The sequence below is a fragment of the Dermochelys coriacea genome, chromosome 7 (assembly GCF_009764565.3).
Source record: "Dermochelys coriacea isolate rDerCor1 chromosome 7, rDerCor1.pri.v4, whole genome shotgun sequence".
Classification (NCBI taxonomy): Eukaryota; Metazoa; Chordata; order Testudines; family Dermochelyidae; genus Dermochelys; species Dermochelys coriacea.
The window spans coordinates 42,170,487-42,198,119 of NC_050074.1; the positions used below are offsets into that span (position 1 = coordinate 42,170,487).

Genomic DNA, 27,633 nt, shown 5'->3' on the forward strand with positions numbered 1-27,633 from the left:
AATAGTTCATCAAATCTGCTGCTGACACTGGTGACCATAAACATGAGGACCTTACAAAGAAGCTAAATCATTCAAATGGAGTTAAAATTTTTGGTCTAAGTCTGGATTTTTCTAAAAACCTGACATTTTACTAAATCCATATTATGCTCAAAGGCCCTGAGCATCCACTCTGCCCAAAGAATGCAAGGCATTCTTGTTTAGGGGGAGTGTATTTGTTAACAGCCGCTTTAAACCATCTTCTCTGATCCTGGGTCCGTTGTATACCAGATTACAGCACTGGGGGACTAAACTTCTCTAATTTATGTAGGGTGGCAATGGCCCATTGTAACAGTTACGAACTGCCGCGAGGCAGGGAAACCTTAGCTACGCCCCTTTTTACCAGCCATGTACTCAAACATGGTTGCAGAGGGATATAAGCACAGGAGGAGTTATGCCATCAGAGGATCCTCATATGGTGAGTTGATTCTCCCACTGAGGGCTATGCCAGTTTAAAGCTGCTTTGTACTGGCAGCATGTCAAAGTCGGGGTACTGCAGGAAAGAATTTGGTCCAATATGCCTATACTATACTTTCTTCAGGCCTTTCTTGCCAGAAATTAGTGTGGCAAATTGGAAAGATGCATTAAGAGGGATCATTTACTGAGCAAATCAATGAAATCAGCTCAATACACAAGGAATAGAGAACAGAAGAAAAAAATACCACCTCCAAACCTTCAGTTACCATCTCTTACCTGATCCTAGTAGTTCTATCAGACTTCATGGGCCCATCCAAATTGGTATTAAGTCATTTTGAATTTTAACTCCAATATTCTGATCTGTGTTACTGAAGATTTCCTCCCCTGATTACCCTATCTGCTCTCACTCTCTAAAAATATTTTAATCATCACATTAGTAGAATAATAATTACATTGAGAAGAATGATACAACTCCGACAACAAGATTATATTAAACGTGTTACAAAAATTACATCCAATTCTCTTTAGTTTTCAACAGAACTGTAACATGGAATTAGTGTTTGTGGGTTTTTTTTTTTTTTTTTTTAAAAGTACTTCCATTTAGTCCCAACTAATACATTTTAGTTGACTCCAGTTTTTCAGATCAACAGCATGCTTCTCATTTCACAAAGATTTCTACATGCTGTGAGTCAGTCAAGATCTTAAGAATATGTACTATATATATTTCAATTACAATATGCTGAATATTTATATGTGCACCTCTCCAATTAATGTTCCTTTCCCAAATTCTGTCAGAGAAATTATGCTAGAATGAGAATATAGCAAAATCTCCAGGAATTTGAGCCTGCTCTCATTTATTTCAGTACATCTCTGGTTATTCTTGGGCAAAGCAATCCACAGATCTTTATAAATGCTCATACTGTTTCACAATGTTCTCTGTGTTTTTGAAGAAAAAAGTATCAGAGGAATAAAATCTTAGTAATATTTTCAGTGTTCTGGGGGAGTTTGTCAGCAACCTTTTAAGTATAAATTAATTACTTATTTTTAATAATTTAAATTAAATTTATGTATTCAATTAATTGCAAGACTAAATTATTAAAACAGCATTGATGTGTTATTGATATTTCATGTTCAAGCTGATACTTGCAAAGTTCTAAATATTACTTTTCTAAACATAAATTACTCACAAGAGTTGTGCAGAGACTGTAAATATCTTTGTATATTAAAACTGCCTTTTTGTTAGAAAAATAATAAAACATTGTTTTTAGTGTATGGTAATAGCAAACAACAGCTATTAACATTTCAATATATGTGCCAGTCTGGTAATTACCCATATATAATTAAGAGAAAATTCAGTAAATTTCATTTCTTACCTGTTGTATCTCCACCCAAAGCTTTAGATTTCTTATCAAAATCCTGGTAAATACCAACATTTTCTAGTGACCCAGAATCAGATTTTCTGGTCGATTTCTGTACAGGAACAGAAGGCATTTGAGGTTATTCTTGCACTGTAATTAGTATACACTAATTAGTAATGGTAAGTAATGTAAGTAAGTGGTATGTAATGGCAAGTAATGGTAACAGACAGTTTTCTTTGTTGCTTTGCCTTTATTATAAGCAAATCTCACTCACGCAAAATGTGTATTTACTACTTTGTCTAGAAGCCTTTGGTAATGGAAAGCTGAAGAATTATAATACACACACTTCATTTACTATAATCCCTTTTATAGCATCCTCACTATCCACTGTCATATGTTGTAAGAAAATAAAAAATGGTGTTAAAAATGTTTGAGCACTCTATTCTACAACCTCTGCCAGTGCTATCCATTGAGAATTCTGGGCTCAAAATATCATAACTTTAATGATAGGGAAGGAGCGACAAACAAAAACCAGGGCAGGAATAGTAGTGGGGGAACAGTCTTCACAAGTATGTATTACTTTAAAGTTTAAACAATATACAGGAGGAGTTATGTCCTAGACACAGAAAAGGATGACAAGGTTATTGGTGCTGAGCACATGCAAGCAACTTTTCCGCATTGCTATTCTTTACGTAACAGAACTGTTTAATTTTACTTTAGTAGTTAACCTCTTTAGATTTTCATGTAGTGAAAATATTGTTCTATCAGCCCTAAGGGTTTTTAAAAAGTAAATATCACACAAAGGCTTAAGAAAGGTAGCTTGAGATATACTTCACTTCATTAAGCATGTGGCTCCACGTTTTTCAGTTATGCTGTTATTTCACAGCCAGTATACAGTTTTCTGCTTGTAAATTAAAGACAGTGCTACTCAGCTGTAAAAGAAGCAACCACCAGGCTCAGGAGATCAAGAAGTTAATAGTGGGGATGTGTTAGTTCCAGCACACACAACCTCTCATAAGCTAAAATCATGGAGTATAACATTTGCGTTTTCAACATGTGAAAAAAATAGAGATATTACTAAAAACAAAATTTTGAAAAATCTGATTTTTCACCATTTATACCAAACACTGCAAAAGAATGTTTAAGACAACAAAAAAGAAAAACAAAAACCTTGTTCTTGTTGGGATTAAAAAAAACCATTCCAGTAGAAAGTTTCCAATTATCTGAGGGGTGGTTTTTTGTTTTGTTTTGAAACCTGCAGTTTCCCTTTAAAGCCTGGAAAGCCTTTGTCACTTACACTGAGGCCCCCCAACAGCATATGTCACTTAATGACCAAAATGGTAAGGGAAAGAAAAACCTCCCTCCCGGGCTTGTAATACAACTAGTTGCATGACAAACAACAATGCAACATACCTGGCTAACTTGATTTAAAGCTTCTGCTAATAGTTTCTGGTTGATTCCACATAGATTTGCCACTTTCTTTTGACATTTGTGGTGCACATTCATCCCACAGTCTAAAAGAAAGGAAAGGACAGTAATGTGAACTTCATGCAAAATACTGTTAAACAGTAAATCCATCAGAAAGATTTTTTTTTATTCAATATTTCTGTTCAGAAACGTTTTCATAGCTCGGATTTGGGATATGAACAACTTGCTCTTTTAATTGATTAAGCCTTTAATAAAATGGCAATTCAAATTTTACCTTTCTCCCTCCCAGTCCCAAACTCATTTAAAATGGAAGTTGCCAAAATCACCACAGGAATAGAGAGGTAAAGCTGTGCTGATTTGGAGTTATACCTGTTTAATTAGCTGCAATTTTGGCCCATTATCTTACAAACTAGAAATCATACTTTTGATTAATTAAATTTTGTCTTTCTTGTTGGAGAATTATGACGAGAGGCATTTATAGTTAACAGTCAGAAAATGCATCTTCAGTTTGGGAGCATGTACTCAGATACTATATGACAAATATACTCAACTGCATTGCATCTGGGGGCTGCTTGTCCCTAATGGTACCAAAGAGACAATTTTTCTTGCTCTTGTCTCCTCTGTAACACTGCAATAATCAAAATGCTCTTTAATTGACAGAGCCAAGTGTTGTTTTTAAGAGAGCTTTTTGTGAAACACAAGATGTCATACAAACTCAAGAACATCCACAAACAAGAGACTTGGATACACTTCACCAAAAATTAGTTTTTCCCATGGAAAATGCTATGGCAATGCTCTTTTCCCCATCCTCCATAAAAGCTGAGACTCAAATAGCACAGAAGCCCCTAGAGTACCTTCACACTTTAATCCTTGTTTAACTAATCCCCAGAGAAGACTGCCGCAATGATCGCAAAAGGTGGGACTCATGTAGTTGTAAACTTTAAAGCGATGAGGCATATCAATGTTGAAGCGCTCCTTCTGAAACTGAAGGCATATTTACACAAATAAATCACTTTTTCAGACATGACGGGGTTGATCTCTCTCTCTCTCTCTCTCACACACACACACGCACTATGTTTATAATTTAAAAACCACATTTAAAAAGCATTCACAAATGATCCAACACTAAGTACTTTAAGTGTACAATCTCTTAACATGAAACTTAACATGTTGAGTTTGGGTGAAATGTGTGTCTATCAAGGGGAAACCAGATGCCTACTGGCAAATTAAAATGGTTTCAGTCAAAAGTTGACTCATTGCAATGCACTAGTCTATATCCCAGCAAAAGTATCTCGTGTGTCACATATTTAAATTTTATTATGGATGCAAAGCCACTGTTATAGATGTACGTATTTATTTTGTTTTCAAAATGCCTGCATGTGGAGGCCTTCGTGCCCCGACAACAGTGAAAAACTTACAGTCACTAAGAATTCGGGGGGAGGGATAGTTCAGTGGTTTGAGCAGTGGCCTGCTAAACCCAGGGTTGTGAGTTCAATCCTTGAGGGGGCCATTTAGGGATCTAGGGCAAAAATTGAGGATGGGTCCTGCTTTGAGCAAGGATTCGACTCGATGACCTCCTGAGGTCCCTTCCAACCCTGATATTTTATGAATATTGCCCAGCAGCATAATACAAACAGGAACACTTCACACAGCATGAACTGCAGGGAAATATACCCCCCTTTTTTGCTTGTCCTGAATCGCTGACCCTCAAAATTCCTGAAGAGATAAGCCATGCTGCAAAAATTTTAAGATCAACAAATTTGAGCTGTTTTGTATTTTAAACCTCCCCAAACCCATATCTGTTACTGCATAATTTATTCAACTCTTAAAGAATTAAATCTTTACTTAGAGAAAAAAAAAGTTTCTTGTCAAGGGATTGTAACTACTCTGCCTTCTCCAGAGTTTCACCCATGCTCCATATCCATAAAATGTCTAGTATCTAAAGGAGGCAGTAAACAGCCATTGTTATGCAGCAAAGTACTTTCCAAGTGGATCTTGCTGTTCCCATCAAAGTCTTGCCACATTTACAATCATACATTCGTAAAGAAATTTTTTCATCTCTTACCACTGTGTCTCTGCTGTTGGCTGCAGTACCAGTACACCTCCCAATGATTTTATCAATACATTTCTTATGAATAGCAGCATTGCATTCTTCAAGAGAGAAATGAAAAAGAAAATAACCCATCAGTTAACTGATACAGATGATTAGGTGTTCCTCTTCGGAAAAGTCTAATACGAAATATGCCTTCCCTAAAATCTACAAGTGTTAATCCGTATTTCTCAAGTGAAAGTGCCCCTCTCTATAAGCAAGAGAGGTATCTTAAAGAGATTATTGTCTCTAGTTTGGGATTATATACATCTTTACTTTGAACCACCAGTCTCTCCTGTAGGTGATGCCACCAGCATTTGAGGTGTGTGGGGGAGAAAACATTACTACATTTGCAAATTTTAGAAACAAAAGTACTTTAGCATCAGCTGATGCTACCATATAGGACACATCAAGATCTACTTTGACTGAAAGATACTGCTATCACTAACTACATAAGAAATGAATCAAGGGTTTCTTCTGGTTGGAAAAATTTCAATTCTTAAACTCTATTTAGAAGATTTCCCATATATTCCAATATTTACTGAACACCAAAATGGAATTACTGGGACCAATTTTTTGATGTTGTAAGTGGGCACAGCTGTTCTTTTCAATGACATTTCACCCATTTACACAAGCAGATAATTTGGCCCATTAACCTTATTACTCAAGGCTCAATGGAAGGGTCAATCATTTGACATTGAAATACAGAGCCCTACGTTAGCACCTAACACTTTATAATTCACATCCGTATCATTAAGAAAGAGATTATGCACTTTGTATGATAAATGTTTACACCCTATATTATAAATGCTACATATACCTATCTATAGAGCAATATTAAAAAGTTTGTCATAGTTACAAAACGCATATAGTCAACTCACGTCGACATTTGTATCCTTGCTTGTTAAGTCCCCTAAAAAACAAACAATACAAAAAGAAAGTCACAAGGGCAGAAAGTGTAGCTCTAGATCTTTGTCTTGTTCAAAACAGATTTTTTTTTAGTTGCTTTCGCATGCCAGAGATTCAAGGTTTAAGTCACAATATTTATGCTGATTCTATCAGTCTAGGTCCTGCTATTATAAATGTTTCTCAATGAAGCATGTCAAAAGATTCTTGCTTCCTGCTCTCTAAGGAAACATTTTTATCATTCCACCAACCCTTCCATAAAAGGTTTGAACATCACTGCCTTATACCCAAGGCAATCATCAGACTTATTCCTTTGAGAAGATTTTGCCAGTTAAGGGCTAGATTTTGCTCCCACTGAAGTTGATGGAAGTTTTGCCAATTACTTCAGTGGGCTCAGGATCCATACTTAAATTATTACCATGGCATAATGTGGGAAAAATGTACGAGTTGGGCTTCTAAGTGCTACAGTACTACAAAACATAATATATTGTTCCCATCCAATGTGATGCGTGACGTGTAACATCAAGGGCTACAGAGTGATTCACAACATTTTCCATCATTTCTCAGTACATCTGAAGTTAGTTGTTTTTTAATCATTTCACTCCGAAGAATAAACCTGAGCTTACATATATTGTTTCCTTCTTACCAGACAAAGTCTTTACAGACAGAGCAAAATGTGGGCTGTCCAAAGAAGGTGGCAATAAACTCATGATTTTTGATATAGTGGATTTTAGCTTGCTTGATAGCTCCTCTCCTATTGATAGTCACAATCCCCTCATCTTCCCTCATTGACTGCTTGCAATCTGGGGAGAAAAATAAAAGAAGAAACTGTTTTAAAATTATACCAAGTTGTAACGAAAATGAATCAATACCACCTTCCCAAAAGTTATAATTTAGATATATATTTTTAATTCTCTCTCTCTCTCACACACACACACACACACACACACACACACACACACACACACACACACACAATGAAACAACAAAATTACCTTATCAGGTTTTAGACCCAGACACATTATAAAAATTATGTGTAAAAGAAGGTCTATGTTCAATACTCTTTCCTTGTCAACGTCAAGCTGTATTTATTTATTTAGGCAGTAACCTTAAACACTTTTTCCTACTACTGAATGCATTCAGTGGCATTTTCTTGCTGCACAATTTAAATGAAATGAAAGTGAAATGATGTAAGACAAGCTGAACCAAGAACAGGCTATGCGGATGTTTCAAGTTAACAGAGGAGTGGGCTGGGGGCCAGGAAATCAGAGCCCTTGCAGCTTCAGAAACACAAAAGAGGAAGTAACCTCCTCAGATGCTCCCAATATTCCCTCTTCTAATACACAAGATATTTTTCAATACTTCTGCAGTTGCCAAAGAGGAGACAACCCTATGGTGCAGCTTTGAGACAAGGATCCTATACTACCATGGTGAGGAGTATCACACAAAATCCCCAGTTGCTAAAAATAAGTGGATCATACAGGTCTTGGAGCGACCTTATTACTAATCTTTCATTTTCATTAAAGAGAACAGAATTCCAAGTAAAGTAATTCTCTTATTAATCCCTTAAGTGACACTTGTTCACATTCAACTAACTTTTTTTTTTCAAAATGTAAAGGCAAGAAAAGATATTGGAATGGAATGGTCCTAACTGAGACATTTTAAACTGGTTAAGAGAAAGTGAAAAAAAAGACTGGAATCACTGGTATAGCAGTGCACTCTGCCCCAAAAAAGAAGATGTATTTTTTTCAGAGTAGGAGATAAGGAAAAGCTGCTCAAGAATGACCCCATCTAGCCAGTTAAGGAAAAGCACAAGTCAACTATGGAGACCTGACCAGTTATTCAATGCATTCAGAAATGCTCATCCACTGCTCTTTGTCTGGGGTGGCTGAAAAATTTATAGTAGTGAGAGGTTGTAGAGAATTCCATGGTGATGGAGGGAGGAGAAAGGCAGGTAGGAACAGACAAGGGTAGGAACAGACAAGCACCGTATCCCTTGTAAGAATAATTCTTGTTTAATACACCTAAGACTACGTCTACACTGTGAGCTAGGTGTCTGATTCCCTAGTTAAGTAGACACACTTGAGACAGCGGTCATCTGAGCTAGCATGCTAAAAATAGTAGTGTTGTCACAGTAGCACGGGCAGTGGTGCACAGGCTAGCTGCCTGAACTGCACGGGTACATGCTCAGTATGCTTAGCCCATGCCATTGCTGCTCCTGCCCATGCTACCACATCTATGCTTCTGTTTTTAGTGCACTAGCTCTCATGAGAGCTAGCATGAGTATGAGCACCCCTTGCTTGCAGTACAGATGTAGTCAAGTCGATTTCAGCTCTGTGATAATACAGCACTGCAGTTAGCAGCCTGCCTTGAAGCATGTTCTCCTGGAATCAAAGGGTGTTTTGCCGAAGTCTTCAGTTGGAGCCAAGTTGGCCCCTCTATCAACAAATACTCAGATATTCTATTTATTAGAACAATACTACAATATTCAAACTTACTGCATCCAACAACCTTCACATTCTCCTACTTTCCCATGGATTTCTGTTTCAGACATGCCCACTGATCTGAGTGATAGTTTTATTTTCCATTCTGAAGTATTGTTTGAACACACACTATATGCAGCCTCTTAGTGGAGGTGATCCTAAATTTACCTTCAGCTCCATTAATGAAACTGAATTGTGGAGTAAACAGAGCTATTGCAAAATAAAATTTTACAGCCAGCATGGACAAAACAACAAATCGAAAAATACTCCAAACTATAACAACATTTCTCAAACACTGGTGAAGTATGTATTCACCTCTAGCATGATGTTACTTTTGCCATTAGATCAGATGGCTGTCTCCATCACACTTAAAAAGGAAACAACAAATGAGAGAACTTGGGAGAGTCGCTGTCCTGAGTCCTGGTGCTGCATCCCTGCCTAATAACTGCATTCACATCTACAACCAAGCTTGGTGTGCAATCGATCGTACGTCAGGATTTAAGAGCATCCTCAACTGGTTTTCTGGTTTCACTGGAATGGGAAGAAAGAACCCGTGATCCATGAAATCTTAGAATAAAGGATAGACCCAGTTTTAGGAGGCCAGGCGAGGACGAGACAATTAACTGTGAGAAGAGGTCAATGGCTGGTGCTGCTAAAGGCAAGTAGAATTTCCTGACAAATTTTGAAGCCATTGGCTTAAAACTATTGATGTTTGATCTTAACCCACAGGAGAACTTACTCCAGAACTCATACTCTAATATTAATTAATTTTGATGATGATAATGATACATGTAGTAAATCACATTTCTGCTTCAGGAACAAGATTAAAAATAGTTCAGTTTTGCTGTTTCAAACTTATCTTATTGAGATAGCCAACCAAAGATTAACCCCAACAGCAATATTTCACTTGCAAGCCATATTACCCCACTTCTTAATTCTGTTGAGCAAGCAGTATTTTGATATATTCAGACACCAAATCTTTGAATGCTTCAGAAAAGTCACACACTGAAAAATGTGTGCAAGTGTATAGGCTGAAGAAAGGAACATAATAGTAATTCTGCCAAATGTTAGTAATATTTTGGATTATCAGACGCATAAAACAGATGTGTTTGGGAGGGTGATTTAACCAGCATTATAGCCAAAGGAGGGGAAAAGCTGTTTTTTGCATAATTGTGCCCCAACAGTCTTTTCAGGCCTACATTTTTATAATTTAGCCCAATGCAGATGGAAAACATTTAATAAATTAAAGCTTCTCAGGTGGGGAGTCAAATGAAAATATAGCTTCAGGAAAACCTGCAAGCTGTGAACCTAACTGAAGAGTTCACCATGAAAATGGGAAATAATTCTCTTCATGCTGAAGTTACTATAGCAATCTAATACTGTTGCCCACAATTCCTAGCCAGCTGCTGATTAGTACATGGGACAAAATCGCAATATGTTTCCCTGCACTTGAGGTAAAACGGACGATGAACTCCAAAGAAAAGCATTAGGCTGGCCTCTAAGCTCAGAAGTCGATGCATACAGTGTAGTGGGATGCATAATTTAAAGCTAGTAAAACAGTAACTGTCCTTGACCATCACATCCCAATTTTATCTTAAGAATCTTTGCACACGGTATCAAAATCTGTATTCCAAAACAACCTGCTTCTACAACTGACTGCCTTATTAAATTACATATCTGCACTGCTTTGGCCGAAACCAATATATCAAACTATTATCGAAAAGAACATTTTCACCTCTGCTCCAGAGTAAATGGGGATGTTTGGACAGCAGCTGTTGCTAGACTGCATCTGAAAAGCTAAGATGGCTTTAAAGTGATATCTAAAGTGAATTACAGTAAGATTACAGTACAGTCCCTATCAATTCTTTATACAAATGCCTCATAGTACTTATTGCCAGAAACCACTTCAAAAAGTGGAGCTATCGTAAGGTCAAATGGGAAGAAAAAAAATGTATTTGTGGGCTGAGATTCAGATAGCAATAGTGGCTGGGAGGAGCAGGCTGAGGAAATGAGTCAGAATTCCACATAGCTGGGGGCAACACATAAGAATGGGGAACTCTGTCCTTCCCCAAAAGCATGAAGTTATGGGAAGTGCAACAGAGATTGGCAGGATTTTCACAGACTAGATCCTTATGCTATGCATGCTCAACACACTCAGAAATGGTGACATACCAACTGCATAATCAACAATTATGCTGCTGATTGGTGTCAGAAAATCCCCCACAACAATTGTAGTTACTATCTAGATTTGTAATGAATCATTTTAGCCCCAGAACACACCATTACATTTAGCTTTTCTAAATGTTTCCTGCCTAGTAAATAATGAGAAAATATGAAAAATATTTAACAATCATTTATTATTCAAATATCTCTTTTTCTCTTCTTTAAATTCAGATCCTTTTCTCAAACCAGCTCTTTCAATACATCTTAAACCTCCTCCCAGCATTTATACATTAGCTAGGGGATAAAATCAGCCCCTAATCATGACACTGCAATCACGCCAGAAGCAATGTATCTATGTGAGCACACAGTTTTTATTTAAATTCTTCAGTGCCTATTCCTGCTTCTAGGTAAATCACAGTAACTGAAACAAGTAGTATTTCATACTTTTAACAATCTAGAATATATTTTATTGAGCTATCCAAACAATATTACTAGAATTAACCTAACCACAATGACAATAACCCCCATACCAAGAGCACTATCTTAGCCCAATCAGCCCATTCATTTCCAAATGCCCAAGGAAAAAATCTTTGCCAGAAGCTAACAAACCAATATTCACAGAGAGAGAGAGAGAGAGACAGACAGACAGACAGCTGAGCTCTCAAGATATTAATTTATTCAGTATACAATATGGGTTTGGGTTTTTTTTGAAAGCTTAGCAATGGGAAAGCAAATGCTGGGATTTGAAAAAAACAGAGAGCTTGCCATGAATGTTTCATAGTGGTGGATTTGTATGGATAGGTGAAATCCAGTTTTGTGCTAAATGGCTGACCAGTTAAAGGAGCACTGCCGATGTAAAAAGAACATATCGCAAACACATTTTCCCCATGTTAATAATACCACCTTCAATTTAAAACTTACTAAAGCTGAAGTTCACAGTGTCCCTTTAACTATTCTGTTGCATTGCCATTGGTTTGTCTGAATGTTAAAGCCCTCCAGGCCAAATTCAATAAAAACATCTATCTAGAACCTTTGCACAGCAATACTCATTTCCCCCAAACTAGATTTCTTGCCTTGCCTTGCCTTCTTTCAGCTCAGAGAAAGCAGTTCTTCAACCTGGCCCTACAGTCTGCATGCATGCTACAGGCGCACATGCTATCACACATGAATGAATTACCTGTACAAAAACTACTTTAAAAGGGAAAACTTTCCCGAACTGCACATTTTAATAAAATAATAAATCTAAATATACATCTGCTACTCTTGATTATTTTTAATTGTTTTTTGTTTACTATGTTTGTTCCTAAAACAGTATATTTAGTTCATATTTATTTTTTCACCATCATGTATATTCTCGTTCTATGTATTTTAATGTTTATTTTATCTGTATCGACTTCTTTGTTCTGAGAGTACTTGTGGATTTGGCTTTGATGACATATTTTAGGTTTCAATACCAATACAATTATGCATTTGTTTGCTGACATGAGCAGTACCCACTCTATAGTGATCTGGCATATAATAATCAATCTAAATGTACACCAGCCCTAGGCAGTTATGTTAAAACCTTTTATATAGATTCATAGATACTAAGGTCAGAAGGGACCACTCTGATCATCTAGTCCAACCTCCTGCACAGCGCAGGCCACAGAATGTCACCCACCCACTCCTATGAAAAACCTCACCCGTGTCTGAGCTATTGAAGTCCTCAAATCATGGTTCAAAACTTCGAGGGAGCAGAGAAGCCTCCCTCCAGTCAACCATGCCCCATGCTACAAAGGAAGGCAAAAAAACCTCCAGGGCCTCTCCAATCTGCCCTGGAGGAAAACTCCCTCCCGACCCCAAACATGGCAATCAGCCAAACCCTGAGCACATGGGCAAGATTCACCAGCCAGATACCCAGGAAAGAATTTTCTATAGTAAATCAGATCCCATCCATCTAATATCCCATCTCAGGGGATTTGGCCTATTTACCCTGAATATTTAAAGATCAATTACTACCAAAATCCCATTATCCCATCATACCATCTCCTCCATAAACTTATCGAGTAGAATCTTAAAACCAGATAGATCTTTTGCCCCCACTGCTTCCCTTGGAAGGTTATTCCAAAACTTCACTCCTCTGATGGTTAAAAACCTTCGTCTGATTTCAAGTCTAAACTTCCTGGTGGCCAGTTTATACCCATTTGTTCTTGTGTCCACATTGGTGCTGAGCTTAAATAATTCCTCTCCCTCTCCTATATTTATCCCTCTGATATATTTATAGAGAGCAATCATATCTCCCCTCAACCTTCTTTTAGTTAGGCTAAACAAGCCCAGCTCCTTAAGTCTCCTTTCATAAGACAAGTTTTCCATTCCTCGGATCATCCTAGTAGCCCTTCTCGGTACCTGCTCCAGTTTGAATTCATCCTTTTTAAACTTGGGAGACCAGAACTGCACACAGTATTCTAGGTGAGGTCTCACCAGTGCCTTGTATAACGGTACTAAAACCTCCTTATCCCTACTGGAAATGCCTCTCCTGATGCAACTATATGAGTAACTAATCAAATACTCTTTTTTCCACAGAACCTTTTAACATGACTGATATATTTAGAAGTTTCTGCACTTCCATTGCAAGGGTAACTGAAGGAGTTAGTTGTAATAGCTGTTTTCTTAGACTGCCAGGGCACCTTGCCTTCTAGATAACACATTCTTCGTGTGTGTGTGTGTGTGTGTGTGTGTGTGTGTGTGTGTGAGTTGTAAGTAAATAAATAAAATAAACTCCATACCAAGAATTGAGCTGACATCCCATTGCTTCGACTCAGATAATGCAGCATAGTATCACAGGAATACTGCACTTATATCTACCTTTGAGTGTGATCTAAAGGTCTTGGACTTTGGTGAAAGTTAAGGATGCTGAAGCACTCTTAGAAAAAAGACAAAGTAAGGACACCAGTATTTTAGCAAACTGCCATTTAAACAAGGGGTGGGAGGGGACAGATTAAAATGGACAAATCTGCAGCCCATGTATTGAACACCACAGCCAGCACAAGTTTTTAACACCCAAATGGTACGGGATCACACTGAGTTAAGGAGTAAATAGACAAGTTACTTCTCATTTAAAAAATTACAGCTAATGGTCATTCTTCAGAGGTGCTACTGGTCCTTTTCTCATCATGATATGTCTTCCCCACCAGCTTAGTAGTTTAGTGCTTGATCCTCACCATTAGAATTAACAGAACTTTTTCCATGGACTTGAAAGGGAGCAGGATGAAATTCCTAAATCCCACTGTCACCAACCTGCTATTCTCCTCTGCCTGACATACCACCTACATCAGATTCAAGGCGAGGGAGGAACTCAAGATTTCCAGCTATGGTGGTTTGCGTGTGAATAATGGTTGAATGGCAAGAGACAACACTGTTGCAATATTAAAGTTTTCACCTTTCCACTCCACCCACCTACTGCCACAGCAAGGTGCTACAGGGTAGGAAGTGAGGAGAATTCTAAGGGTGAAATCCTGATCCCATTGATCTCAAAGGGAATTTTGCCACTGACTTCAATGGAGCCAAGATTTCACCCTAAATGTTTTCATAGAGTTAACGTGTCCGCACAGAAATGCCTGATAGTTCTTGCTGTCTGTAAACACAGGAACCCTATTTTAAAGCACAAGGAGAACCAGTCCATCCTAACATCTGAAAATACATTATCTACCTCCTGTGCATTGGGAAAACTAAGTTCAGTTCCCTCTGCCTTGTGGTTTATTGTACTTGGCTGATAATGTACATTGCTGGCTTATTGTCTACAGTGTAATATGTGGCTATGACAGAATAAAATAAATTTAATATTTTATTTTTTAAAAAATCTCACCTTTAAGAGGTTTGATTTTCATGAAGTGCATTTATATTCACGTATCTAAACCATCAATTTACTTAAGGGAGAGAACTGAAGATTCTGTTTAGTACTAGACAAATTACAATATGCTGAATATGGCATCTCTTCGGGATATTATTCTCCCCCCTAGTTCACAGATACATTTGCTCTCCCTCTCATCTTACAAATTATAGGGCCATCTTCTGACTTTTAATTTATCATCATTATGGTTTATTATTATTTTTAAAAGGAGACAAGAATGCCAAACATGCTTTGCGCACCAGAGATTGTACTGTATTGTAATTTAACCCTACCCAGCATGTAGATGGTGTTAGCAGAACACCTGTAAATCTGTTTCTTAGCATGAAAAATAATGAGCTAAATTATATCTCCCTCTCTTAAAATCTCATGTTCAGTTACTCAACACTCTCCACACAACATGCAAAGAGGACACATTACATTTAAAGCAGCATACACACATCTTTGAGCAATTCATATTCCCTCCTCCCAACAGGACCAGCTAATGTCCTGGAAGTAACTTGTGAAGCATATGCTTTCTGATATAACTGATAACACTGAAAAGAAAGATAATTCACTAACCCCTTCTCCTTGAAGCTGAAGCGAGCAGCATGGCAATTTAAAGTCCAGAAACAAACAAAAACAAAAAAATATATTCCAACTGCTTCCAAGCTGCTCTCACACAGAGCGAGAGGCTCAGTCTTAAACCATGCACTGTGATGCTGGGTTTTCCTACTGGATAAGGTCATTAACTACATTTGAATAAACAAGGTCAAGCAAGGCATAAAATGTATTGCATCTGCACACTATTAAGCTGCAGCTGCTTTTCAGGAGCAACACTTTATTTCCAATCACACAATATGAGGGTGGGGGAGGAAAGTACATAACATTATACATTGTGAGGGGTCACATGCCTTACTCCCCATTCCCATTTTCTGTTGCATGAAAAAAAATCACCCGAGTCCCATCTGCAACATTCTCTCTTTAAAGGAAAGGTAATATGGAAGGCAAGAAAAAATTCTCAGGACGGGACAATTGGGGGGCCTTGGGTTCTGGTACCTGAAAGTCAGGGCTCTGTAGCCACTGTTTTAAAGAGTCCTTGAGAAAGGAACTTCAAGGACTGGGAAGGAGACCTCCTTCTGTCACCAAATTGTCTAGCAGCCTCCCTGTCAGACCCTAATCTGCAACAAAGGAACATGAGTTAAGTGCTATTGCAATATCTCAAGGCAGCCTTCTTTGTTTACCATTTTAACAGCAATTTATTCCAAAGAAACTATTTTTTAATAATATATTTGATGGTTCAATATTAAACACTGTGATGTTACACCCCATATTCTTTATGGAAATATGCTTATGTTATGAATATGGCATAACTGACGTATGTTATGCAAGACGGGTCTTGTAAGGTATCATCGGAAAGGTTATAATTTACTGACTGTGATTATTCAATTTGTATGCATTTATCATTTCTGTATCTAAAGTTAGGAATACGGACTATGTAATAATTACAACTGTGTGTGTATTTGGGAGACACCCTCCAGATAATAGGTCATCAGCCTTGATGGGCCATTAGGAAGAAACAATAAGTTTTTGAAGATACTAATCTCTCTCCTTCCTGAGAAGGATCCTAGCTGTGACACTACTAGGACAAGTGGTCCTGTCACCTGGTACTAAACACCATCTTGGACTTTTAGTGGAAAATTACTAGATGGAGGGAGGTCAAGACTGGGAAACAAAAGATTCCCACACCTTATGTAAATCTTATTTAAGGCTGGGGAATAAGGCAAACAGGAATCTTCTCCATTGCCTTCCTGCCCAAGAAAAAAAGACTGCTGAAAGTACTTGAAGAGACAAAGGAACTAAGCTGAAGAAAGAGCAAGGACTGAGTTCAGACTAAGACAGAAGTCTAGTCTGTAAAGAGAAATAACTGGATCTCTAAGCTACAGAAACTCTGAAACTTGCCTAAAACAATATTTAGGGTGAGAAATTACTTCTGGAAACCAGTCTCTGTAAGGTCTTAAGCTTAGTATGCGTGTTTTGTTTTATTTGCTTGGTAATATGCTTTGTTCTGTTTGTTATCCCTTATAATCACTTAAAATCTGCCTTTTTAGTTAATAAAACTGTTTTGTTTATTATTACACCAGTTTGTGCAATTTCTAACTGAGGGGAGCAGCAAGAAATTGTGCATATCTTCCTCCACATTGAGGGAGGGGGCGAATTTATGAGCTTATGTTGTATAGATTTCTCTACAGCACAAAACAATATTATTTTGGATGTATTTTCCAGAGAGGAGTTGCACTTGAGTGCTGGGTGATTTTCTAGCTGAGAGTCTTCTCATAGACAGCTGTTTGCAGACTCTATGTGATTCTACAGCTGGTGCATCCCAACCTGTGTGTGTGTGTGCTGCCAGAGGCCAGAGAGCGTAATTCAGCAAAACGGAGAGGGAGCCCAGGTTAGTGGAGCATGCAGGCTCAGTGAAATCCAAGTATATCAGGTGGCATCCCAGAAGGGGGGTTAAACATGACACACCATATAAACAAACATTTCGGACAGAAGTAAGGAAAGGTAGTATTGTCAAGGAGACAATAGTGTGTGTCTAATAATTAAAACAAGAAACTGGGAATCAGGTAGACTGGTTTGATGCATTTCCTTGGGCAAGTCATGGTCTCATTTTCCTCATCTTGAAAATGGGGATAATTACACACATTTGCAAAGTGTTTTGAAAACCTCAAAAGCAAGGTAACATGTTAAGGTAAAATGTCATTAATAATATCAGCAATATCCTAAAATAAATAGTCAGAAACCTGAAATACTAGCTCTAAAATAATTTTGTTTTATAATATTTTAGAAAAATCAGCAAATAAATTTAGGAGATTTTTCATGGAAATATATAAGCCTGCGAGATAAAAACAAAACCTTGTCTGCACAGAATGTAATCTCAGGTTTCAGAGTAGCAGCCATGTTAGTCTGTATTCGCAAAAAGAAAAGGAGTACTTGTGGCACCTTAGAGACTAACTAATTTATTAGAGCATAAGCTTTCGTGAGCTACAGCTCACTTCATCAGATGCATTTGGTGGAAAAAACAGAGGGGAGATTGATATACACACACAGAGAACATGAAACAATGGGTTTATCATTTTTTAGGCTTTTATTGTTAGGCAATGGTTGCAGTGCCAATATGAAAAGTAAAGATCAGCATTTAGCCATAGTTCTTATTGTGCAAAGCCATCTGCTCTCAGATTTCAAATATTTAAATGTTAGTCTTTCTGAAATTATGGTTCTGCAATTTTCATTCTAATTTTGGCCTTTTTGGCAGGGTGCATATTCTTGGTCAACACCCTCAAAAGTACCTGAAGAAGCAATCCTGAAAAAGTATTGAACAACTCTCATGCACTGCACCAAGGTAACTTCAGAGCACAGCAACCTTCTGCTTTACTGACAGTAAATCGTATCCTTTTTTAGGGTTTGCCTACACATTACAGTTTATACAGAATACAGAAGGGTGTGAACTGAAAGTGGATTAACTATTCCTGATTAACTTCATATGTGGAATAAGGTAATTTGGAGTAAAACATTCTTATTCAAGACTAAGAGCATCCACACATGAAGTTAATCAGGAATAGCTATTCTGGAATAATTTTCCATGTTGACAAGTCATCAGTATTATTCCATTTACATGAGTGAGAAACATTTAAAAGAAACTTCTGCAGTTGTTCAAATTAAGCACTATAAACTGATGATACTATTAAGATACATTCCTGTCTCACTAGAGGTTTTAGGGATTTATTGTTGTTTTGTTGTTGTTTTGATATGTGGGGGCACAAGGGATAGTTGGCATTTGCACCTATATTTTACGGTTAGCGATAGGAGACCATAGGACTGAATAATTCAGGAGGCCAATTACCACAGCTCAGGGCCTTCTGGTCTACATCTAAAATGGTCAATAATTATTAATTTCACATGATTTTTCTTATCTTTATAAAAGCTGTTCCCATTCTGGGCATATACTTATAGCCAGGGAAGCATCCAAAATAAGATGCTGTTTTGCCAGCACTCTCAAACTGGTCAAACAGCCTAGTGCATGCGCAACATGACAGGCAATGATTGTATTAGTTTGTCCTAGATTTAAACATTTCAACTTTCCGTGATATATAGATCATGGGTGCCTAACTTTCCACTCTACTCCCTACAGTTTTCTTACCTGACTCTAAAAACCTCCCCGAAAGGTACTGAGCTGTCAGCTTTTCTTCCTTTGCCAGTTCTCTCATGAGCTCCAGCCTTCTATCTTCTCCCTCCGAACAGCTTCCGCATTTTCCTTCTTAGCCCTGGTCTACACTGGCGGGGTGGGGTGGGGGAGGATATCGATCTAAGTTTTAGATTGATTTACCATGGTGTTTTCACCGCGGTAAGTCGACTGCTGCCGCTCCCCCGTCGACTCCGCCTGCGCCTCTCGCGGCAGTGGAGTACATGAGTGGACGGGAGAGCACTCAGGGGTCGATTTATCGTGTCTAGACTAGATGTGATAAATTGATCGCTGCCCGCTGATGCGGCAGGTAGTGTAGAGATACCCTTAGATACTGAAGAGGTCTAATACATAGCAGTGTCTGCCCTGTAGAGTGTTAATTGGTCTCAACTTCTAAGTGTATTTCTAACTGTCATTAAGCAAACACCTAATATGTTATGTTAGTGGAATAATATTTATTTTATTAAAACAAAGCCCTATACAGTATAAGAAACAAGGTGAAATTTTTGGAGACACTTAAGTGACTTAGGAGCACAAGTCTTGCAAGGGGACTTGTACAGCTAAGTACTTTTACAAATCTTACCCTTAGTTTTCTGGTGTAAACTGAAAAAATAGAAAGCCTCAGGGAAAATCAGTTTCCCCCTACAAGCCTTTCCCCTATAGTATAAGAATATTAGCACTCTGCTCTCCCTAGTTTTCTAATGTTCCTTTTTAATTTCTCAGTTAGAAGTCATGTCAGCAATAATAAAGGCAAGATTAATGCTGAAAAATATGTAACACTCCCTAGATACAACACACAAAATGGCCATTCCTAATATCTTTTTTTGTTTTACTGTAACTGCCAAACTTGCCTGATTACAAAACGAAGGACAAAAAGAGAAAGAAAGCTTTAGAATTTAGATTTAGATTGATGAGATTGAAGAGCAAACTGTCTTGGGTACTGACTTTATCCAAAGGTTTAACAACGCTATAGATTAACACTCTCTCAGTGTTAATTATAGGATGATTTCATGAATTCACAACAACTGAGAGACTTATGATTTAACAAAGAAGTAGGCGAAAAAGCACAAGGATATTACATCACATTACATTTAGTGTTAATTATTTATAATAATTCTCATAGCATGCTAGCATGCTGTGTAGTATATTAGAATTTTCATAACAGCGCCTCGCTACTACAGTACATCTTTGAGAAAAGACTATAGGCTTGTGTGTGATAATTTGCAAAATTTATGGTATTTACAGTGCAAACTATGACTATATTTCCTACTCCTTAGTGAGACAAAGACAGGCCTCAGTCTTGTTAAATGAACCATCAAAACATATTTAGAAAAGTTCACTTTGCTCACTCTCAGCCCAGAACTTTGCAAGCTTTTGACAATCAGATTTCTATGCATTATCCCTGTGTTTGTCAATACATATGCGGTCATAGTACTAATCTCTAATCTGCAGCAATCTTGTATGTGAACCAGCGGTACGTGGGGACCAAGATAAATGTTTCCTAACTCACTTCCCTGATGCCAGTTTGAACCCAGACTGGAATAGTGCTGACCACTATATTTAACACATTCAGATTTTAAAGAGAGATTTCTGTTAATAAGTCTTCAGATTCACACAAATTTTGTTGCTTTACAAAGTTTGTTACTTAAGAGAACAATCATTAATGGTATGTCCAAATGAGAACTCTGATTACACATATCACACCACATTTTATCTTTAGTAATCATACGGTAGGTTTCACACAGATGGTATATGTAGTGCAATAGGACTTCATGTTGAAGAGTTTCATTACAACAGAATCATTTTTAGCTTGATGTTTTTAACTCCCATTTCCTTCACATTCTTTTTAAATATCCTTTATGTATAACTAGAATATAAAAGGATTACCTGCAGCAGATTCTTTTCCACTAAAAATACTTTTTTTCTTTATTTTTTTTTTTCTGTGCAAATGTAGTGCTTGTCAAAGGTGTCAGCCTATTTGAATCTTGGGTAAGTAGGTGGAGCCCACCAAAGAACAAAAGTCCTATCCCTCAAGTAAGGGTGGGGCTACACAGCCCAGGAATTAACTAAGTATGGGGGACAAAGAATGAAAAAAACAGAGATAAGGGTGCAGGTATGGTGTCGAAACAAAGGATTCAGAGATGGAGAACTCTAGACAATCCCCATTTATATGAATGGTCCAAGAAGTCAGTGAATGCTGCCTGGAAGAACTCTGGCTGAATGAATGCATTGTTGAGAGACCAGAAAAAGATCCAACACTTGTAGAGATACCACCCACCCTCCAGTTCAGATTCCTCTTCCAGTTCCAGGAGGAAGTTGATAAAGAGATATTTGGATTTTATGGGGCCACAGGCAGGGAGCGCATAGCATCACAAGTGCAGGGAGAACTGTCAGATGGGGAGCCCTGGAGAAAGAAGCTTGCATGTCTTATCCATAGAATAGTTACACCACATGTAACAAGAGTACAATCTTCCTGCCCCATCATTCCCCCATGAATGTATTTCAACCCAGTCTTTATAGTCCATTTAGTTCTTTGTTCCTCTGTTGGAAATGCCAACAAGCATTACTGCTAACTAGGGGACTGATTTTTTAAATGTCAACACTTGTCTAATAGCAACAGATCTGGGCTGAGTCCATCAGCTCAGTTTGTATAGGTTAAACAAACAGGAGGTGACAAAGCATTTCCAAACTAGACTGGATATGAACTGATGATCTGGAGGTAAAAGGGTCCTAAATAGTGTTGTGCAAATATTTTGAAATGAAATTCAAACTATATTAAACTCTTCTAGTCTTAAGTGTGTGGATAGAAATGAAACAAGCAGAGTTTCATTCCAACCATGACATGAATCTTTTTGCCATCTCCGAATAGGCACAATTATTTTGGAGACAGAGTGGGTCATAGTGCTATGGCTTCTAATTTACTGGATACACAGTATAAAACCATAGAAGACAGAGACAGACGAGAGCTGTCACTGGTAGGTAATTCAGCTCATCTCTGATAGTGCAGGACTGTTCCCTAAGTATACTTAAAAGCCCACTGTTCAGTCTTAGTTTAAAACTCAGATGGGGTTTCTACCATTTCTTCTAGGAAGTTATTCTACAGCCTGTCAAGACATTTTCCCCATTATTTAGCTTAAATGTCCCCTTTCTTAATTGTATCCCATGACTCCTAGTTTTCCTCCATACAATATATACAAAATTTACAGCATTTAAAATAAAATGGTGCAGCACTGACTTTATTCAGATGCTGACACACATTCAATTATTTCATTCAGTCATACGGTTTTTAGCTTCAGTGGTTAGGACACTAGACTGGGACTTGGAAGATGAGTGTTCAATTTCTTGTTCCACCACAAACTTCCTGTGTGACTGTGGACAAGTCACTTAACCTCTCTGTACTTCAACTCCCCGACTATAAAATGGAGAGAATAGCACTTCCTTACCTCACAGGGGTGTTGTCAGCCAAGATACATTAAAGATTGTGAGGTGCTTAAATGCTACAGCAGTGGAGGCTATATAAGTATCTGAGATAGATACATTAGATATGCACCCAAGACTGGTCTTGCATAAAGTGATGGAATTACAAAGGCATAACTTCATACATTAGATATTACAGAGTACAATTTTTATGGAAGAATGCACTTTCCATAATGTAATTTCATTTGTAGAAAACAATATAAGAAAAATGTTACAAATGTTGGTACTTGACAAAAATAAAAAGTTTACTTTACCTGCATCTTCTAGAAGATATTGCACAGCCATCAATACCTTCCCTTGAGGTTGTAAGTCAAGCTGTGAGAGGAAAGATACTAACAGTGAATTATTGGGTTGATAAGATAATTGCAGTAATTTAGTTTAATTGATATTTCTCAATAGAATTAGAAAGTGTCATTTAAATAAAATTACAGGATAATGTCTTTGGAAACAGGGATATTTCTTCATACCTCTTGTATTTCATTGCAGTGACAATGCCAACTTTATTTCTTTTTATCTCTTCTTGCCTCTTTCATTGCTTTGATGTACCAGTGTCAGCCAGACCATGCAATATGGTCAAAGTGTTGTTAAATTTTTTTATTTTGTTTCTGCTGTAATCAAGACAACTCACTGAGTGGTTACTTTTTTATTTTCTTAATTTTGATTTACACTGATCTTCCTGCTGACATAGGCCACCAATATGATAAACAGCAGAGGAGTTAGGGTCAACTCCTGGCGCAATGCGACAAACTTCAGAGACTTGTTTTTCCAAAACATGTTCAGATCACTCTTAAGTCATCTATACAGAGCATGCACCATAGTTATTAAACCTAAGGCTGGTGTGAGCATTCTTCTGGGTCAATAAAAGCCCATCCTGTTGGTACTCTAACTGCTTTTCTATCCCTTGCTGAATTACAAAGATGGTACCTCGTTCTTTCCTAAAGCTGAACTTTTTTTGTTCAATGAGGGGTTCCATCATTCTCCTATCCCTCGCGTCCAGGATACCTTCCAGTATCTTCATCCCATGCAACAACAGCTTTATACGTCAACAGTTTCTATGTTAATGGATGCTTCCCTTCTTATGTATTAGGACCAGCATAGCCTGGCACCTGTCTTCAGGAATTCTCTTGTCTTGCCATATGATTTTAGCCACTCTGTTCATCCATTTTATCTCTATCTTGCCCAAGACTTTCATCAAGCTCACCATCACTTCATCAGGTCCCACTATTTTACCACTCTTCATTTCCTGGATTGCATTTCTGACTTTCTCCTCTGTTATATCAGGGCCAGGCACCACATAAGGATCACTAGGGAGCTGGATGGTAGAAGGAAATGTAGTGGGAGAACAGAGTTTTTCATCCCTAGGTCATTGGTTGAAGTCAGACAATGGTTGTTAATGACCAAAAGTCATTACCATGTGATGAATGTTTGGTGGTCTATGTAAAGTTAGTGGTGGACAAGGATTCACACGGAACTCCTATTAGTTAGCAGTCTCTGCAGGCAGACCTAAGACAGATCTGTGGAGACTGAACTACCTTCTCGTCCCTAGATATGGTCCCTTCAGGTCAGGATTGAAGCAACAACATGGAGGAAGCTTGCACAGCGGCTGCCTGCACTGTACCTGTTGCATGGTAATAGAGGACTTCAGTCTACAATGCTGTCTATAAAGCACCATTCACCTGCGCTCAAATTCACCCTTTTTTTTTTTAATTTTTAACTTCCAAAAAACAAAACATGCATGTCTGAAGAACTGCAGGGAACCCAAGGTCACTGTGCAAAGTTTGAAAATGTTACATTGGAATACAAAGGGTGAACAAATCCTTTAATATTGTATCCCAGCAATACATGTAAATGAAATTAAAATTAAGCATGTTTTAATAAAATTGTCCTCTAAAACCTGTTTGGCCCATTATCTTCTATACCTCTAAGTTTAAAGTGCATACTGCTACCATATTGGGTGTGTAGCACTGTGCATCTTGCATCAACGGATTGACATGCCATCTTGGACTCACATTCTAGATACTCTCTCTCTCTCTCTCTCTCTCCCCTCACCCCATTTCCCATGTTATTATTTATTACTACTTATAGTATGGTAATGTCCAAAATCCACAACCAATATCAGGGCCTGAACAGTGCTCGGTACAGTGCAAACACACACGAAGACATGGTCAGGAATGTCATTTTCCTTTTCATTGCTCTTCAGTGGCCTCTACTGTTTTTCTGGATGGTCAGTCTGGGTTGGGGGAATAACCTAATGGTTAAGGCTCTCCCTCTCTCCTTCAGCAAGGTGAGGAGAGGCCGCTGAGTGCAGCAGCATCCATTTTCAGAACATTAGTGGAGCAATATAATCAAGCTTCATCTGGTGGTGAAATATCCTGTGTTGCACCATTTAGATTTTGCTGTGCCTGTATTATTGGGTGCAGTTAAAATACTTGTTGCCACACTGACTGGAATCTGCTGAGAGCCAAATCCTGCTCTGTCCTACAGAAACATACTTGTAAAAGCTGCAAAAAGCCTTCCTGTACCCAACAGATACACGTAACAACCCTCTGGGCCTATATAAATAGCGTTCAGAAAGGGCTAAGAGGGGCCCATGAAGCCACCACACCTGCTTCCCAAAGGGGGAATGGTTTGTTGCTTATGGATGTAAGCAGACCACCTTCCCAACCCTCTGCCTTTAAGCGCATATACTGCAGTGTGTTGCACAAACTAAGAAATGATGCACATCACTCACTCCTCTTCAGAGCAGCAACAAGAACACACCACACTATTGTTCTCCACCAACTGTCCTGAGCCATCCTGCCATGCACTGGCAGGAGGGCTCTGGAACTCACAGCGCAAGATGGCACTTGTTTGTCGTCGTCCCCCAAAAGACACCCAGTGGTACGCTCACTCCTTGAGTTTTTGAGTTCTGGGAAAACCTAGCTGCTTTGATGCAAGCTTTAAACATCAGAACAACATGTTGTGAAAGGCAGAGACCTGCCACATGGATACCACACTCTACCCCCACATTATCAATCTATCAAGACTACCCTGAACTGGAACTGAACTATCCATATTCTCCAAGGAACTGAACTTCTTCTGAACTGATACCATACTAACATGTGGAGAACTAGAGACATTCCTCTGCCGGCTCTGCCTCAAGGAGTTCTTTCAGAACAAAGACAACACCCCTCAACAACTACCACATCTCCAGAGACAGTCAAAAAAAAAAAAAAAATAATCTGACTGGACCCTCCCACAGCGGATGAAAGCACAGACTGAATCATTACATTGACTGCTTCAGGAACAAAAAAAATAGACTGAAATCCTCAACAGAACATCACATTCATCACCATCTCTCCACCACTCAAAGAACAGCTATACCATCCCTGAAATTCAACCAGCAGATAGTGATCTAATCAGCACACAAATTGGGCACCATTGTAGTCCTTAATCAGATGGCTATGCCAATGAGGCCAACAGACACTCTGACCCCACCTTCTGTAAAGAACTCAAAGACCACCCCACACCACAATTTACACAGGAATTTAAAGACACCATCAAATCTTTCTCCAAACATCTCTCAGAAAAACTACCATCTCATCCCCCATGATCCACCTAAGGAACGTTCTACTTGCGGTCCCAAGAAACACAAACAAGGGAAACCAGGCAGACCTATATCTCGCAATGACGCTCTTACTGAAGGAATATCAGGATACACAAAACCATCCTCAAACCACTCACCACACAAAAGGCCAGCTTCCTCCAAGACACTATCAACTTCCTCCAGAAACTCCATCAACCTCCCACAGAACACCATCCTTGCCACCATAGATGTCATCTCCCTATACACCAGTATCGCTCACCATGCCAGTATCACTGCCTGCCTTAAATACTTAAAAGATAATGTACAATGCTCAGAAATCCACACTCAACCAACAATCACCAAACTCATCCATTTCATCCTTTACATTTAACAACAGTTTGTCCAAACCACGGGAACAGCCATGGGTATTAGGATGGCTCCCCAATCTGTGAACCTCTTCAACGGCCATCTCAAGGAAGAATTTCTGGAAAAACACACCACAAAAACAAAGATATGCCTGAGATACATTAATGATTTCTTCATCCTCTGGACAGAGGGCCTAAACTCCCTCATGAAGTTGTGATGGAAATCTAACAACCACCACGCGTCCATCAAACTCGCTCTAGAACACTCCCACACTAGTATTGACATCCTGGACACCAACATCAGTTCAAAAATGGAACCCTATAATTGACTATATACAAGAAACTCATGGATCACCACACTTTCCTCCACAGATCCAGTAACCACCCCAGATGCACCAAGAAAATAGTTATCTACAGCCAGGCACTCAGATACTGCAGAATTTGCTCCAAAGAGGAAGTCTGGGATACACTAAATGCACTTAAAACTGCCTTCACTGAACACTAAAACTGCCTTCACTTCTCTCCAGAGAAGTAGATCACATCATGGAACAGACCATCCAAATGCCCTGAGAGAACCTGCTTCAATAAATACAAAAACTCATTGACTGCAAACCCCTATTTGTCACCTACCATCTCACACTAGAATTCATATGGGGTAACATCAAACAAATTACAACCCATACCTGATGGGGACCATATCCCACTCCCCGCACTTCTGGACTTCAAACAACCTCACCAAGGTCATCATTACAAGAAAGCTCCCCGCAGATCAGGACACACTAACTAAAAGTGGCATGAGAGCCTGCCAGAGCAGCAGATACAAAACCTGTAGACATCTCTCCACTGCTATGATGATCAATATATGCCAAAGCACATCTTTCAAGATCAATGGACCCCACACATACCTATTGCAACCTGTGGTGTACCTCATCCAGTGCATCAAAGGCCCCCATAACAACTAGGTGGATGAAACCGGACAATCACTATGCTCTTGAATAAACTCACACAGAGAAACGATAAAAGACAAAAACAATATCATCCATGGACAAACACTTTTCACAATGCAACATACTGACCTCTCAGACCTTTTCCTCAAACGAAACCTGTGTAATACCTTCAAAAGACAAGCATTGGAACTTAAATTCATAACTCTGCTAGACACTTAAAAACCACAGACTTAAAGACACTGGCTTATGATTATGGCTCTCTACCACAATTTGTAACACACTCTACTGCCT

General features: G+C 38.5%; 1 protein-coding gene across 6 annotated transcripts in view; it reads right to left on the bottom strand.

Annotated features, from left to right (window-relative positions):
* The window catches only part of PRKCD (protein kinase C delta), a 124,949-nt gene that overhangs the window by 20,504 nt on the left and 76,812 nt on the right, over positions 1-27,633 (bottom strand). For all 6 annotated transcript variants that reach the window (XM_038410242.2, XM_038410238.2, XM_038410244.2 and 3 more), the window contains 7 exons: positions 22,720-22,780; positions 6,881-7,037; positions 6,210-6,241; positions 5,305-5,390; positions 4,094-4,223; positions 3,225-3,325; positions 1,827-1,923 (listed from right to left, as the gene is read on the bottom strand). In XM_038410242.2, coding sequence (XP_038266170.1) covers positions 1,827-1,923; positions 3,225-3,325; positions 4,094-4,223; positions 5,305-5,390; positions 6,210-6,241; positions 6,881-7,037; positions 22,720-22,780 — 664 coding nt within the window. The remainder of the gene's footprint in view (positions 1-1,826; positions 1,924-3,224; positions 3,326-4,093; positions 4,224-5,304; positions 5,391-6,209; positions 6,242-6,880; positions 7,038-22,719; positions 22,781-27,633) is intronic.